The sequence below is a fragment of the Panthera leo genome, chromosome A3, assembly GCF_018350215.1.
Source record: "Panthera leo isolate Ple1 chromosome A3, P.leo_Ple1_pat1.1, whole genome shotgun sequence".
In the NCBI taxonomy this organism is placed as follows: Eukaryota; Metazoa; Chordata; class Mammalia; order Carnivora; family Felidae; genus Panthera; species Panthera leo.
The window spans coordinates 91,082,983-91,101,237 of NC_056681.1; the positions used below are offsets into that span (position 1 = coordinate 91,082,983).

At 39.9% G+C, this 18,255-nt stretch overlaps 1 protein-coding gene across 1 annotated transcript in view; it reads right to left on the reverse strand.

Moving 5' to 3' along the window:
- TACR1 (tachykinin receptor 1) overlaps positions 1–9,977 on the reverse strand; it is a 140,616-nt gene extending 130,639 nt beyond the window's left edge. Inside the window, exon 1 of the mRNA XM_042932813.1 lies at positions 9,316–9,977. Within this exon, the coding sequence (XP_042788747.1) occupies positions 9,316–9,704 (389 nt within the window). The 5' untranslated portion in view covers positions 9,705–9,977. The remainder of the gene's footprint in view (positions 1–9,315) is intronic.
- Positions 9,978–18,255: the final 8,278 nt, after the last annotated feature.

Genomic DNA, 18,255 nt, shown 5'->3' on the forward strand with positions numbered 1-18,255 from the left:
ATGATGGATAGCGTTTGGCAAGAGGTTTGCTGTCCCAATTGGAAGGATTTTAAACTATAATTTAGGCAGGGACATAAGTGCTTCACCCTATTGCTGTTATCCCTGATGTAGAAGGAATTCAAGAGGAGATGAGATAGGAATGGTGTGTAGAATAGGTCTAATGGTGTGTCAGGGTTTATTATAGATCATAATATAACCATTAACTGAGATCTTACTGGATTTCAGGCAATGAATCAGCAACTTCCCATACATTTCCATACTTTCCCTTTCCCCCTCTCTCCCTGCAACGATACTCTACAAGGTACCTTTTATTATATCCCTTTTATCCGATGGGGAAACTGAGGCCCAGCGAGGTTGAGTGTCTTGCCTACATTCGCATAGCTAGTAAATGGTAGAAGCACTGCTGGGACCATGGCCTGTGCTCTTTCCTACACTAAACTGCATTATCAAAGGTGAGATATAACGTTATTAAAGGACATTCTTATACAAAAGATATGCAAGGCACTATGTAGAGTATCCCAAATGTTAAATATAATGATAAAGCTGAATTGGAAGGTAGATCAAGTAAAGAATTATAAAAGAGAGGAGCAAGGAATCAGGCTCAGGGCTGCTTAGATAGATTTCCTAGAGCTTCACGTGTTGCATCAGTACTCAAGCTGAGATTTATCTCTTAAGGACATCATTAAAGTGTCTCTTCATCCCTGGGGATTCCTCATCCATAGAGCCTCATATGTCCCCTTTGAGTGAGTTGGAATAATAGCTTCTCAAGGTAGCAAGAGGTTTGGGCAATATAAGCCGGTTCCTCAGTCTGTCCTCCAGGTCTGTGATTTTCTCAGGCTCTCTGCTGGAATTTTCCTGTGTCTGTGGTATTTTAATATAGTATAGACTAGCTGTTCAGACAACTGCTGTGGATATGGGACTTGGAGTGTTAAGTGGAAGTTAGGCTTTTGCTTTTCCTGACTCAGGAAGGACAGGTAAAGCAGAGAGTACACTTCCTGTTGGTAGTAGGGGTGTTGGAGAAAAAGCTAAGGGGTTGACAATAGTTGGGTCACAGAGGGGTCTATGAAATACCTGAGTTTCCAGTATTCCTGGATAGACTAGAGGTAAGATAGAAATGATAAACACTTCCTTTGATTAGAAGTGTTCTCCTGAGGTGCAAGATCTACTGGGGACGGGGTGTGGGTTAGGAATCCAATAGGGCCCAGTCAAGTGAAGTGTGGAGGAGGCAAGTGTGAATTAGAGCACATAGTTACTCTAGAATAGGTTCAGAACACCTGTTCTGAACCAAACATTCTGTAGTGTAGCAAAACTTCATTGTAGGCATACATTTGGCCCAATTTTTATTTTCCTTCAAGGTAGAACATCATAGGTATGTTTGAGGTCTGCCTGATGCATTTGATCTGGTTTTCAGATTTTGGCTGATGTGTGCAGAACAGAGGTACAGTCAAATCAACCACTATCCACACATTGTAGTGAATATCTGTTCTGTGTCAGGCAACGGGGTAGCTTCTGGGAACAGGTATAAAGTGTCCCTGTTTTCATAATGCTTGTAATCTAGCAGGCAAGGAGGTGTGGGAGAGACCAACAAGTTACAGAAAATTGTATAAATAACATGGGATTAGGTAAGAAGGATACTTTATCGAGACTTGAAGGCTTAGTGCAGGTGGTACTTGTGCTAAGTCTAAGAGGACAAAGTAACCAGGTAGGATGCCATCCCTATAGCAAGTGAAGCCAGACAGAGTAACATTAATAAGGCAGTGCACAGTTCTGGGTATTAGTTAACCTCTCAGTTAAGGGGTCCATTAACAAATGGGAATAGCCAGTAGAGACTAAGGAGGATGGAGAGATGAAGAAACTAAGGGCAGTTAACCAGGGATGGAAAAGCTTTAGGAGGGATATATCTAAATGACTGCCACATAGAAGAGGCATTATATTAGTAGGAGCAGCCCATAATCAGAGGCAGATTTCAGTTCAACAAAAGGAATAATTTTATAATGAACCAAAATGTGAATTTAACAAATGAGACAGATTGAGTAAAATATTTAAGCAGAATTTGATATTCTCATAATGGCCCTGTCTAGAAAGTTGTGGGGTTGAGTTTTTGTTTGGGGGGAAAATTTTCAAAAGAGCCTGTAACATCCTTTCTGGCACAGTAGGACCCTTATGTCACTTTTCAGCCTTCAGTGACAGCTTTCTTTAGATGATATAACATCCAAAAGCCACCTTGAGTGGGAGTATGTAGGCAGATGTCTAAGGCACAGGAATGCAAATTGCATGGGTCTCCAAGCTATGAGGGAGTAAAGAGTGGGAGGATGACGCTAAAAGAAATAGTTTCTAATGGTCTTTCATGGCAGAAACAGAATCTCCATTGCTATTGAGGATTAGATGAGACAATGGATTGGAGAGGATGGAAACATAAAGTATCATTATCAATTTTATTAACATGAAATCTCTTTTCTAGTGTCCAAGTGACAAACACTTATAAATCATTATAATTCCCAGTCGAGTGTTCCTGAAATTAATTTAAAAAATACAAACTCCACATTGTTTTCTCTGCACTTTGTTGTTTCTTTTCTCCTCCTCTGCTCCTTCTTCCACTCCTTCTTCCTTCTCTTCCTTTTCTTTATTTTACCAGTAAGTTTTTCCCATATTCCCAATGGCAGTTCTTCCCTCTGTCTCCAAGCTCCCTCAGCATGGTATTAATTACATTGGGTTAAATTGGTATTCATGACTTTATCATCCCCCAAAACTGAGAGCACAAGGGCAAAGGCCAGTTTTACTGCCTCAGAATTTGGCATATGGTAGGTGCTCAGTAACGGTTGGATGGATGGATGGATGGATGGATGAGGAAGAGGACATTCTCCTCATTGTCATCTAATTTTATCCCTCCTTATCATATTCTGCTAATACTACCTTTCATAGCTACCAGTGTTCTTTAATTACCAAATCCAATGTCCTCATCAGCCTAGGATTCTAATGACACTGATGAACAGAACCAACCACAAGTCACCTCTCTTAACCTTTGTCACTCTACATAGCCTGATTTCTCCACTACCTCTCTGCTTCTTCCGCCATCCTCCCCCCCGCTCCCACCCCATTACTTGATGGACATTCTCACGAATTGTTGATGTCTTTGCCTCTTCTCTGGAAATGTGTACAGGTAAAAGAGATGTTTTCTTCTTTCAAACTCAAATAAGCCATCTGTTTGGAAAACTCCTAAATCCACATTTTCATCCCTGGCTTCTTAGTTTCTAGTCCCATATCTCAAGTTGCCTTGTTGGGCATTTCCAACCAATTGTTACATTTTCACATCAAATCCAGCCAAAATTGTATTCATCTCTTTCCTCTCCATTCATTTCCTGATTTACTAACCTCTGCATTCATTCCCTGATTTACCTGTGAACTCACTTCACTTGAGTCAAGCAGTCATTCTTCCCAAACATTTTGCAACTTTTTGCTTCCATAATTTTGTCAAACAGTTTCTTTTACCTGGAAGGTCACCTTTCTTTATCATCTTCTCTAAAAAATTTGATCTAGGGGCGCCTGGGTGGCTCAGTCGGTTGAGCGGCCGACTTCAGCTCAGGTCATGATCTCGCGGTCTGTGAGTTCGAGCCCCGCGTTGGGCTCTGTGCTGACAGCTCTGAGCCTGGAGCCTGTTTCAGATTCTGTGTCTCCTCCTCTCTCTGACCCTCCCCCGTTCATGCTCTGTCTCTCTGTCCCAAAAATAAATAAACTTAAAAAAAAATTAAAAAAAAATAATTTGATCTAATCTTCAAGGTCCAAGTCAATTGCCACTTTTTGAAGTCTTCCTTAATCATCACTGCTGGACATAATGTTCTTCCTCTTCTCTCATATTCAATTTGTCTATACAATCATATAAAACATATTCTAGCACCTTATATTGTAGCTACCTCTATATCAGTTCTGTTTGTTTCAATATGTAGCATAAAGCTCTTGAGGGAGGACATGAGACTTTGAGTTAGGAAACATCACCTTACCTGGTGGCATTATCCATCAATGGACTGAAGATCTTTGTCCAGATTTAACTGAGTGTTTCTACCTCAGGATCCTCATTCAACATTTGCTAATTTGACATCAATAATAATAACAAAGTCTTGTGGTCCTACTACATGCATTTACATTGAGAATTACTCTTCATTTCCCTTCAATTAAACCTATGTTTCTGCCAGTTTTTTTAAAAACAAGGTCCTTGACCATTTAGCATACTGGGAGCTCCCATGAGTAGGGACAGGATGTGACAAGTGCAGTGCGACAGCTCCAGGGAGAGAGTAGGTGGTCATTGAATTTCTCCAGGAAAGATCCTTCAGTCTAATTGACCCATCCAAGATGTTAACAAGCTCAACTTTGATCTATGTCAACTCAGACATTTGAGGTTCTGGATTTGAAAAGACAGGGTCAGTTGTGATGGATAAGCTTCTAGTGAATGACCATTCTCAGTATCCCAGAGATGCTTGGTCATGGGTTGTAAGGTTCATCTAAATTAGTGAAAAGATTCTAAAATCTATGTTTGACCTCTGGGCAGTGAAGAATTGACCTGAGATATACAATGGGATCCAAGTCTAGTCAACAAGGTGGGGTTCAAGGACAGACTACAGGTCTGGTGGAGACCTGGGAAGCAGGCTATTTAAATTTGTAGCTGAGTGTGGCTGGGAGAATGGGACAGACATCACAGAACCATCAGAAGTTTTTGTTGTTTATGCATGTCTTTGCTTTTGGTTCCTCTTTTACTCTGTCAGAGCGCTCACTCCTTCTTTTGCCTTCAACCATTGCCCCTATCTGGGCAACTGTATATTTGGTCCTGATCATATTTCATATTGTTCAGAGACCATCATAATTTAGATGTTTCCTTTCACTCAAACACAACATCCAGGACCAGTCTGAGGAGTGAGCAACCTTCTCCTTTCAACTCGCTGAAATTACACTTGCCCCTTCCAGGTAGAGAAGTGGTATTACCAGCCCGGTGCTTTGCTGAGCTTCCTGTTGCTGTGTGTTTAATTCCCAGTCAGGTTGCCTTTTACCTCTATAGTCCCTCTTGTGGGGCTTAGGAATTGGCCTATTTCCTTCCTTCTTAGTGCTGCTCTTCAGTACTAGAACTGACAACCATCATGGGTCTTTGCAAAATGGTGGTGTCACTTCTTAGTGTCCTCCAACTTCTGATTTTATAAATCACACATACCTTCTAATTTTTCTAGTAGGGAAATTTTTTCTTTTTTTAAATTTTTATTTAAATTAAGGCAACACTATCAACAATAGTCCAATTACAGAAAGAGCCCAAATGTCCATTGGCTGATGAATGGATAAAAAAGATGTGGTATATTATATACAATGGAATATTACTTGGTGATCAAAAAGAATGAAATCTTGCCATTTGCCACAATGTGGATGAAACCAGAATGTATTATGCTAAGTGAAATAAGTCCATAATAGGGAAAATTTTTTGAATTTCATTTTAAGTGGGAGAAATTATAGTTTCAAAAAGTAAAATCCCTGATGTGTTTTGGAGTTTAATTAGAGTTAGATCTGATCTTATTTAGGTATATTTGTCTCTGCAACCCTTTTATTCTAGATAACCATTGCCTTCAATAAATAAGTATTCCTTCTTCAGAAGAAGAAACACTCTTGTTCTCTCTCTCTCTATGTCTCATTCCCCACTCTATGGAAAGATAACAGAAAATAATTAAATTAGTACTGTAATTTACAGGTGAAAGTCTCTTTTTTCTCTGTATATACGTTTTAGTTCTAGAAGAAAATTTGGCAAAGTTTACCAGGACAGTTTGAACTAGCAACTCTATATCAAGGAGTTTATTTTGAGGAGAGAACAAGGAATGCTCTCAAAGATTTATATCTGGGATACTTGTAGTTATTAAAAATGGAAAAAATTTACATATGAAAATAGGGGAATGGTAAAATAAATGATTATAGCCACGCAGTATAATGCATCCATTTTTAATAGATCAAAAATTCTATTTTGCAAACTATTTCATGACATGGAAAACACACATGAGATGATGGTAAGGAATGAAACAAAAAAGCAACTATTGAAACTGTTTTTATTATGATCCAAAATTTAGCCTTAAAAATGGGAGTAACTGTTTGTGGCATAAATAACACAGATAGAAAAAAGCCAGTATAAGCTAGCATTCCAGAATTTTAACAGGTTTACTGCCAGTAGTGGGATGGTAGATAATATTTACATTTTCTTTACAATTTTATGCATTTTTCTAAATGTTCTTTTGGGAAGATGTATTATTTTGTTCATTCATTCACTTATTTAACAAATGTGTAGTGACTGGTGACAGTACTGCCTTGTGCTGAGGAGATAAAGTAAACAAGACAGAACAGACGTATTCCTTGCTTTGCTTAGAGTTTACAATCCCTTAAAATTAGGAGGAAAAATGTGTTTTTTTTTTCCCTTAATTCATTTCATTTGACCCAGTAATTCCACTTCTGGGAATCTATCCTAAAGAAATAATCAAGAAAGGAAAATAAAATTACCATATAGAAATGTTTATTAGTGCATTAACCATAAAGCAAAAATATTCAGAAATCACCTAAATACCCAACAGTAGGAGGGCAGTTAAAGTAATAATAGCACATGCATATAATGGAATAATATGAAGCCATTAATATTGTGTTACTGGAGACTTTTTAATAATATGGGAAAATGTTACTAATGTTTTCCATTACTATCAATGGAAAAAAGTAAGCTGCAAAATTATACAGAACCTGACCTCAATTATGTAGTGTAATAGTCATAAAAGAGAAATTAAAATGTTAACAGGTGTTATTTTGGCATGGTGAAGTAATGGCTGATTTGTATTTTGTGTCTATGTTCTTCGTATTTCCTGAGTTTTTGCAAGAACAGGTTTAATTTTATAATAAGGAAAACCATAATGCTTTTGTTTTTTAAGACTTGATTCAGATTATCTGTTAAAAATTCAAGGAACATACAAAAGATAATTTAACATTTCCTTAAAGTTTGCACTGCCTTGGTGGAGAAAGGAGAGATAATTGATATGATGACTGCTTACAGCCCCTTACCTTTCTAAAATATTCTTGGGAGAGAATGGATGAAATATACATGCAGTGGAGCTACCTTCATCAGAGGGTCTGGGGGGATTAACTCACTGTGCTCATGAGGCTGAGCAAGGAAAATTAGAACAAGCACTTGGATGACTTGGGGACAGAGCCCTGAAGCCTAATCCCAAACTCTACCTTGGATTATAACCTTGAGCATGATGTTGATAATCTCCCTGGGCTGTATCTGGACATTAGGGACTTGGGGGCATTTCTTGCTTCTGTCATTTTCATCAGCTCAGGCACCAGGGCTCCTCTGACCTCACTAAGCAGCTGTCCTGCAGGGTCAGGGTCCCTGTCTATGGTTTGCCTAGAGAGAATAATGGAGCCTGAGATGCCAGGGTCAAGGCAACTAAAATCTGGCTCCCTACCCATTCCAATGTGAAGACTTTGACCCTGGCTTCTGTCCTTAGCCTTCTAAGTTCAAAGGGAAAGAGCATGGCTGTGGAACATGTCATTTCTGGGTAAGCTGGAGCAAGAGATCTGTCTGCTGAATGCTCAGAAGCACACTGACTGACAGGTCTCCCTTGAGCTCACACAAGGCCCAAGTGCATTTAAAATACCAACTTTCCCTCTGATTTAAAGTTCATCAAGGCTGAATGAAATCACACCACATTTCACTGCACCTATATTCATTCATATGTCATGCTATGGGTTTTCTAAATTTAAGGGGTCTGCTGTCCAGTTAAAGGAACAAGTCAGTGCAGAAAGACTTACAGACATACTTCACGTTCAACAAACTTAGTATCTGAACACTAAAGTAGCATAAAAGATAAATTTACAAAAGAACTCCTTTCACTACCACTTTGAGTAATTGGTTTACCGTCTACATTTAAAATATAAATTGATTCACCGCAATGTGTCACCACAATGTACCAAGCACATAGAGTTGCATAAAGGGAGTTGTACATGGAATTTAGAAGCCAGCATTTGGTTTGGACACCACTGCAATGATTTCTTACATTTCTCTGATTTTACAAGTGTTCATTGACTACAGAAGCTGAAAAAGACCTCAGATCAATTGCCAATCATAAACAATATTTATGCTAAAAGAATTTAGTAGTTTGGGAATTTTGAGGGGGGGGATTCTTCTCCTAGGTCCTTCTTTGGGTTTCTCATAATTCATAGATCTCAGTAAGGCCATGAAAAGAACTCATTTCAAAATCACAGTGGCAGGTGTTTTAAACATACCTCCCCATCCCAGGTAAGCATTGAATATTTGTGCACACATAGATACACACTAAAGACCTATAACACCCACAAAAATATCCACACAGAGGAAGATGTGCTCTACTAATTGATTTTCCATCCTGCCACCTGAGGAGCCATTCGTTCCAGAACGCAAGCCCTAGTGTTCGAAAATGCCAACATTTTCCTTATCAGCCAGCTTCTGAAACCTTAGTTGGGTGCAGGAAAAAAGAGCTTTCAACTGCCTTTGCCAAGTACATTTCTCTGTAGATACAGACAGGTGAAAAACATTGACCTTACATGACAAGAGAAATTTAGAAAAACTCCTGGGTAAGCTCCCTGGGCCCCTATTTGCGGAGTTCCTGAGGAACAGCCTAGCAGCATCTCATTGCTGAATGACAGCTCCAAGCAGCATAGATGGAGCTGAATTAGAATCCTGAGTATCTTATGATTCTAATGAAATGCTCTTCACATAGAAAGAATATTGGAGAGTTGAGGTGGGAGCAGTAAGTTCCTGAATATCCAGGAAAAAGTGAAAAATGAGAAATTTTACCTAGGCACGCTTAAAACTGGAAGGCACCAAGAGGCTGTCCAGCAGAATAGTAGGCTTGCAGGGATTTACAAAGCCCCAGCCAAGGGCCAGTCCCTTGGCCAAGGCTGGAGTATCCCCTTCAGGCTTTCAGGGTAAATGAGAGGAAGAATATATGGAAAGAAGCAAAGCAGTAGTTGAAAGAAACCTATCAAGAAGATGGGTGCAGAAGGGGTGAAGAAATAGAATTAAGTGAAGGAAAAAGGAGGTGTGTGAACAAAGGGAGACTGGCAATGAATGAAAAGGAAGATGAAAGGAAAGAAAAAATAGAAAAGCAAATGGTGAGATAAGATCAACAACTAATTCAACTAGCTGTCAGTAATAACCCCAGGGTCCAGGTGACCAATCTCCACCATGAACCAGGCGCAGTGCAACCCGGAAGCTCACAGCAATGCTATGGTATGGACAATTTATCCCTTTTCCAAAAAGGGCAAGCTCACCTATCGAAGGCCACAGCAGTCATGGAATAGATGCTGGCGAAGACAGCGGCGATGGGGAAGAAGTTGTGGAACTTGCAGTAGAACAGGCCGTAGTACCATTCGTTGTGGACAGCATAGGTGAAGTTCACCACCGTGTTGAACGCAGCCATGGATGCCTCTGCAAAAGCCAGGTTCACCAGGAAATAGTTCGTCACTGTCCTCATTCGTTTGTGGGCCAGGATGATCCACATCACCACCACGTTGCCCACGACGGAGGTCACCACGATGACCGTATAGGCAGCTGCCCAAAGGACAATTTGCCAGGCCGGCTGCACGAACTGGTTGGGCTCCGAGGTGTTGGTGGAGATGTTTGGGAAGAGGTCTGAGTCAACCTGGAGGACGTTATCCATTCCTCTGCTAGGCGGTTAAGCCCTCTTCTCTGCACACACCCTGCCTTTGCAGCAGGCCCTGAGGCTGACGCCTGGGGTCAGGGTCCTGCTTATTCAAGACAGGAGGGCTGCAGGCTCTTTCTGGGCAGAACTCTTTCCTTGCAAGCAGAAGAGTTGGCTCTCAGAAGATAAAACGCTTCTAGATGCGCTGTCTGCTCCTCGTGGCTCTGAATTCCTCCACTTTCAAGCTTCAGGAAGCATTTGAGTTCAGAAATCCGGAGACAGCGTCTCTCCTGCGTGGGACTAGGAAAAAGAAAGAAATCCCAGGGGTCACGCTTCCAGGAAGCAGGAGACCCTCGCCTTTTTGCACCTGCTGCTATTTGCAACTCCTATTCCCCCTGCTTGCAGCTGGAAATGCAAAAAAAAAACCAAAAAACAAAAACAAAAACAAAAACAAAAAAAAAAAACCTGTTCTGCAGGAGGACTGGGGGCAAAAGGGTGTGTTCGTCACCACGCGACCTGTAAAAGTTCTGAGTCTATAGCCAGTATTCTGGGGCCCCGTATCTGGCTGGAGATTTTTTCCTTTGCTTTCGCTGTGTTGCAGCTGCTGCTGCCGCCGCCGCCGCGGTCTGCAGCTTCGCAGGAGCCTCTTTGGCTCGGGTCCTGCTCTGCTCCGGAGTTAGCAGAACCTCGGTAGGCTGCGCGCAAGGTTTTTATAACCCTCTGCAGAGACGTCACCGGGAAGGGGCAGTACCTGGGCTGCCAGTCCCGGTGCTCAGGGCAGCAGCTGAACCAGCTGTTGGCAACTGTCTTACTCCACTAACGCAGCCACCGCGCCTTTTGCTGTTACCTGCTGTGGGAGTCTTTAAGCCGGGGCGGGGGAGGGGGGAAGGGGGCCACGCACTCCGCGAGGGGGCGCTAGGTAGCCTCGGAGTAATTGCGCCAAACGAAGTCTGCAGCTGGAACCACAGAAAAGGATTTGAGAAAGAGCTGTAGTGATGGACACACAACTTCCAGGGAGAGCAGCCCGGAGCGCTGCGACAGCTCTGCAGAGGCGCCTGCCCGTGGCTGTGGGAGTCCGGCAAGAGTGGGAGCGACGTGCCAGAGCTGCTCTCCGGGCCTCTCTCCAGCCCGAGTGCACCACGGGCTCGCTCTGTCGGCTACCGAGAAGGAAGGGGCAACGATGCCCAGTTGCAGGTGTCCGAAAAACAACTTTTCTGAGAACGTATTTAGGAAATATCCCCAAATACCTAGTTCCTTTTCCTGGGTAGACCGCTTCCCCAGAGGAAGCAGTGATAGACTCTAAGCTTTGGGGACACCTTCCCAGGCTCTCTGGTGGTTTGGCCCCTCGGTCCATGAAAAGCTCCAGCTGAGCTCTACAGATGAGCCCCAGCGCAGGCAACAGGGACTGGGCTGGGCTCCCTGCGAAGCTCAGTGAGCCTAGGAGCCACCTACAAGCAGTGTGTCTTCCAGACGCGCCTCTTCTGGCTCTCTGCCAGCACTCACTGCGGCCTCGCGTTCATCTCCCAGAGACCTAGCAGCCTCTACCTCCGAGCCTCCCGGGCCTGCCGGCCACAGCCCGACCGGGTGGCGTCGGGGTCTCCTTCCCCTACCCCGTCTCAGGTTTGCAAAGGGACTGGAGGGCAGGTCTGTCTCCCGTCTCTCTCCACCTCCACCCTGCCCCCGGCGGGCTTCAAGGCTTCATCTGTCAGTCCAAGGCCATTTCAAAAGGCCGAGCTGGAGTCAGGCGCTGGGAAGAGGTGGGAAAGGCTCTCCAGTGCGTGCGCATCATCTTGAAGAAGCCGAGATGGCATGAGGTTCGGAGCGCGGTCCAGCCAGAATGTCTACGAGACACGGTTCCGCGGGTAATCGAATCTTCCGAGGCTTTCTGGGGGCCATCTACCCCTTTGCCTCCCCTCGCTCCTTGCCCCCCTTTTCCTGCGGGGCACTCAGAACTGTGAGACGCGGGTGGGGATGGGTAGCATCGCTCCGCGTTGAGGCTCGGGATGGCGCAAGCCTGCACTCTCCAGGGAGCAGCGTTTACGCACTAGTCCTGCCTGGTTGCGCGCCTCTCCTTCGAGCAAGCATGTATTTGGCAGGAAGCGCTTTTAAGGCTTAGAAATTTATTGTACCGATTTATGCCGGGCTAAAATCGAATCCATTCACGGTGCGAGGGTGAGGGGCCGAAGTGGAGGTTTCTGTTAGTTCACTTTGGTTTTGCTGAAGGCGAGAACTTCAGCATTTATATGAACCGCACCTTGCACTGCCTGTTCCTCCAGGCACCCCTAAATCGAAAGAGAAAACTAATTTAGCCAATAGATTGTGAGTGGAAATGATGTATGTCACTTCTAGGCTGAAGCATAGAAGAGAGAGAGAGAGAGAGAGAGAGAGAAAGAGAGAGTGAGAGAGAGTGTCAGAGGGAGAAAGAAATGTCTCTTCGTATTCTCTCCCAGCCAAGTCACAAATGATGCAGCCACAAGAAGACAAGTCTTGATTACCTTGAATTCCCAAGTGACTGTATAACCCAGGCCACTGCCCAGTCATTTTGGACATGTAGCATGAGTAGGAAATAAATTTTGTTGTATTAGGGCACTAGGGTTTGGGATTAGTTTGTTACTCACCATGATCTAGCTTATCCTGAATAATATAGGAATAAAATATTCTGATATCTGGTAAGGCAGGTTCATCTGGATGCTCATTTCATGCTTTTTAAAATCCATTTGGAACATCACATTTAAATTTTAATATTTTAAATTCAATTTAAAAATTAAACAAAACACACTGCATCAGTATTCTAATTGGAATTGTCTGGAATTTATCCAATTTTGACAAAACTGAATTTTTTTATATTAATTTTTTAAATCCAAGAACATGGTATGCTTTTCCATTTATTCAAGTCTTATTTATGCCTTTCAAAAAGATTTTATAAATTTGAAAATAGATTTTATATTAAAATTTGAAAATAAATTTTAAAATAGATCCAATCTTTTGGTTAAATTTCTTTCCATATATTCTGTAGATTTTGTTTCTTTTTTAAATGAACTACTTTTTCCTTTTTTATCCCAGATCAAAGAAAACCCATTGACTTCTGTGTGTATGTATTTGTGTGTATGTATGTATCCTAGTCATTTTACTAAATTTCCTATTTATTTTAGTGCTTTTTATTTGAATTCTTTACATTTTCAACCACATCATTAGCATATTCTTGTCTCACTGAATTTCCTTTACCTTCTAGAACAATGTTAAATTAAAATTGATGATAGCAGATATTTCTGTATAGTTTCTGAATTTAAATTTAGATGACTGTGAATTTTAACCATTTAGGATAGTATTTGTTGTAAAATTTGCTAAATAGTCTTTAATGTTTAGTTTCCTTCTACTTTATTTTACCTGGAAGTTTAAATAAGAATGTCTTGTAATTTCTTTTATTTTAAATGTCTTTTTCAGGATGTCTTGCTATGATTGTATAATTTTTTTTTCACTAATTTGTTGACATAATGTATTAAATGAATAGATTTCCCAACACTGACTAAACATGGACTCACCCTAGCATTCCTGGCACAAACTCTGCTTAGTCTGAGGCTATATTATTTCTTGATATATTGCTGAATTCAACCTGCTAATGACTTATTTAACATTTTTACATCTGTTTTTCTAGTTGAGATTGATGTAGATATTCTTTTCCTTTTTTTTTTTTTCAGATATTAGTGTTATGCATCAAAAAATGAATTGGGAAGCATCTCATCTCTAACTACAGCAAGAAATAGTAGTCCTTGTCCCTGAACTACCCAGGAACCAGTCAGAAGTGTAAGTCCTTGGGCCAGCACAGAACTACTAAACTAGAATCTGCATTTTTGTAAGACAGGTTATTTGTATGCACATTAAAGTTTGAGGAACTTAAAATAGGTCCAGTGCTTTCTGGATTTCTTAATGATAAGAATCTCTTAGTTACTTGTTAGTAAACATTATCATGTTCCCCTGAAAATTCTCATTTGGTAGTTCTGGGTTGGGACTCAGCAATTTGTGTTTTTACCAAGTACCCTGGGTCAGTCTTCTCTTCAAGCAAGTTTTATAAATATGTTGGCCTTTTACTTTAAACAGCATGAAACTAGATGAGTCCTTTCTTCATCTCAAGGAAATTTTCAGCTAGCATGTTTTTGAAATTATTACTTCTTCTCCATCAGTCCTTTTTTCTCCTTTTGAGAGTCTCATTGCTGTCATGCTAGGTCTCCTAGATCCATCCTCTGAATGTTTTAAAATTTATTCCTGCCCCCATTCTCAGATTTGAGTACCCAGGCCCTTCTCTTTCGGTTCTTTCTCCACGTTCCAATGCTGATCTCCCAGCAAAGCCTAGCCTGTCCAGTTGAACTGTTCTCTTAGCTCAACCCCCACAAAGCCCCAGGGCTCCCTTATGTCCAGCTGTCCTTAAGCTTGAAACCACGTGGCTGATTGGAGAGGACATTGGAGTTGGCTGGGAAAGGGAGGGCAGCTGCGTTCAGGTCCCCATCAACTCTGGTCTTCTGAAGACCAGAGTTGTGGATGCAACTGATGTGGATGCATCCCCTTCATCCTCCACAGTGTGCATGAGTTGCTACAATTGGTCACTGGCTCCCATCCTCAGCCATCCTTTTACAAGACAAACTGGTGTGCATTATATCTCTTGGAAATTAGATTGTTAGTTCCCTGAGAGCAAGAACCACGTTATTCAACTACTCATTTGCTAGAAGTGCCTTCCACACAACACAGTGCTTGATCAATACACACGTATTAGGTTGGATTGAATTGCTTGACAATGGTTGAATTTAGAAAGGTGGTGTGAGGCAGGGAGGCAGCAACAGATTAGGATTCACCAAACTGTAAATCTTCCCAACACAAAACAACAATAAGCATTAATAATAGTAACAGGAAGCAGAGGGAGAAAGTAGAGGGTAGCTGGCTCTTAAACAATGTTTACCATGGGCCAGGAACAACTGTTCCATGTGCTTTACATATAGTCACTCTATTTGCCAATACCTTTAGCTTTAGCTTTCTTGAATCACTCTGTTTTATTTGTACATCTATATATACTGTAGCATATAGCATAGATTTTGAGTTTCTTCTCATAAGCCAGTGTAAAAATCATTTTCTTTTAAGTGAGTTAAACCTGTTCATATCTGATGTTTGATCTTAATTCTGTTACATTATTTTATGTTATATTCCTGAGTGCATTTTTTTTACATTATAGGCAAATGTATATGTTATATTTATGGTCTGTTTGCTTTAAAAATATTAGTGTGTTGTATAGAAAGATTTTTGTGTGTGTTTTTCCAGTAGCTACCTTTATACTAGTACCTTTTATAATGTTCTCAGCCTCTTTTGGCTCATATAGGCTTCTATTATATGGTTTATCAGCTTTATTTATTTATTTGAAATTTACATGAAATTTATATGAAATTTATTGTCAAATTGGTTTCCATACAACACCCAGTGCTCATCCCAACAGGTGCCCTCCTCAATGCCCATCACCCACCCTCCCCTCCCTGCCACGCCCTATCAACCCTCAGTTTATTCTCAGTTTTTAAGAGTCTCTTATGGTTTGGCTCTCTCCCTCTCTAACTTTTTTTTTTCCTTCCCCTCCCCATGGTCTTCTGTTAAGTTTCTCAGGATCCACATAAGAGTGAAAACAGAAAGAATGAAATATGGCCTTTTGTAGCAACGTGGTTTATCAGCTTTAAATGACATTGTAAGTCTTCTACCTGTTACCCAGGTAGTGATCTATGAGCCTTTCTTATTCAATTGAGCCATACTAACCTGTTGTCTTTGTAGGTAAAATATGGCTGATTATCAGCAATGTCATATGGATTAATCTGTTAATACTTCTCCCTTTTTATTTTTTGCCTTCTCCCACTTTGGAAAGTTGTGTTATTTCTACTTTGACAACATATTTAACATGTACTCATAATTCTTTGACATGTATCTTCACTTTTTGTTTTGGTTTTAGGTCTATAATGAAATATATTCAGTGGTCACTATCAGTCCTTTTGCTGAAATTTCTGCATTAATCTTTAGGTTGAAAGAAGCTCGTTCTGTAGTGAGTTCTTCAGAAAGAGTTCATAGGTAGAGTTTTGCATTGTTAAGGCTGTTTTCTGTCGCGTTCACACTGGAAGTTTAGCTTCAGTGTATATGTATATTTTTTACTTTAAAATAAATGTAAAAATGACACATACTCCTTGGCACCTTTTACAGACTTCTATGATTTTACAGACGCAAAATTTTCACAGGGCTTTGTATACCTCTCATTTCTTAAAGAAAATCACTATTTTCTATTACTGGAGAATATTTTCAGATCTGTTAAGTTGTTCTAACTGTTTAAGTATTTCTGTTCTATTACTGGAGAATATTTTAGGAGAAAAGTTAAAGACCATCTAATACTTGAAATGAAAATGTGTACCATTATTTATCTTTTAAATACAATTTCATTGAAGTATGTATCTATTCAGAAAAGGACACACATCATAAGTGCAGAACTCAATAAATCACAGAAAGTAAACATACCTGTGATACACAACCTAAGGGAAAAATATTCTATTACCAGCATGATAGAGACCCCTTTATACCCTCTCCAAAGGTAACCACTACCATAGCTTCTAAAACTGTGGATTCAATTTGCATGTTTTTGAATTTTAAATTAATGGAATTTTGCCTGTCTAGCTTCTTTCATCCACATTACAATGGTGAGATTCATTAATGTTGTTTGTAACAGGCGTTCGTTTTTATTGCCATATGACATTCCATTGTTTGAAAATACTAGTTTATTCATTTACTGTTGATGGACACTTGATTAGTTTTTGTTTCTGGCAGTAAGAACAACGTCACTATTTTTTAAGCACATGTTCATGCATTTTTGTTGGCAATATGCCTGGGAATACAATTACTGCGTCACAGGTTTGCATATGCTCAGCTTTAGTAGATACTAACAAACACATAGTTGCTTGTGACAGCTACACTCCCACAGCAACACACATGAGTTTTCCAGCTGCTCCACATCCTTGCAGATAAATGGTATTGGCAGTTTTCTTAATCTCTGCCGTTCTGACAAGTGGGTTATGCATCATGGATACCCCACTGTGGTTTTAGTTTGTGTTTTATTCATGAATGAAAGAATGTGGTGGAGCACCTTTTCATACAATTTTTGGAAAGTGTCCATTCTGGTTGTTCATTTTTTAAAAAAATTAGTTTCTCTCTCTTACTGATTTGTAAGAACTCTTATGTGAAATAGGTCCTTTGTCAGTTATATGTATTGCAAATCTTTTTGTATTCTGTAGTTTGCCTTTATGATGGCCAGAAATTCCTAAAATTAATGTATCCCAATTTATCACCTTTCCCCCTCTTTTTAGTCAATGCTTTTCGTGCTTTAAGAAATCTTTGCTTACCCCAAGATCATGAAGATGTTCTTATGTTATCTTCCATTAACTTGATTGCTTCAACTTTTACATCTAGATCTAAAAGCTACTTGGAATTGATTAATATGAATGGTATGAAGTAGAGGTTAAGATTCATTTTCATCTTTATTGATATTGAATTGTCCTAGAACAGTTTACCTAAAAGAATGTTCCTTCTCACTGTTTTCAATGGTGCCTCTGCCATAAATCAAGTAATTCTGTATGTGAAAGTCTATTTTTGGATTCTCTATTTTGTTCAATTGGCCTTTTGAATATCCTTGCCCCAGCACCACTATAGATCTATAATAAGCTGTCTTGTAATCCAGCAGTATAAGTTCTCAATTTTTTTTTTTCTTCAAAGTTGTCCTGGCCATTCTTATAGCCCATTTGCATTTGCACACAAATTTTGGAATTTATCAGTTTTTACCAAAAAAACCCAACTCTGCTGCAATTTAAATTGGGATTGTTTTGGATATCTAGATTAATTTGGAAAGGATTTACATCTTTACGATATTGAACATTCCAAGCCAAGAATGTAGTGTATCTTTAATTAATTAGATCTTCTTAATGTTTCTCAATTAAGTTTCATAATTTCCAGTAGGGAGGTCTTCCACATCTTTCATTGGCTATATTGCTAGATGTTTGATCACTCTGATGCTGTTATAAGTGGAAATTTTTCAAATTTTACTTTCTAAATGCTGCTGTATATAGATATACAATTGATCTTTGTGTTTTTATTTTATATTTATAACTCTGATAAATTCATTCATTAATTCTTAGGTTTAATTTTGGAATCCTCTGGAATTTCTATGAATACAGTCACTGAAAGGAATAAATACAGTTTTAATTCTGTCAGGTTTTGCTTCATATATTTTGACATGGTTATATTATTAGGTGCAGACAAATTTAAGATAAATATGTATATATTTCTGTTAACTTCACCCCTTTGTCATTATGAAATACACCTCTTCATCTCCATTAACATTTCCTTCCTTTGAATCTACATTGTCTGATATTGGTATTGCTGTGCCTTTATTTTGGTTAGTATTTACAGAATATATTTTATATTTTAGTTGCAGAATCTTCATTTATTTCTTTCATGGTTTCCAGTTCTCCACTGAAAATTTTCATCTTGTTATTTAATATCTTAA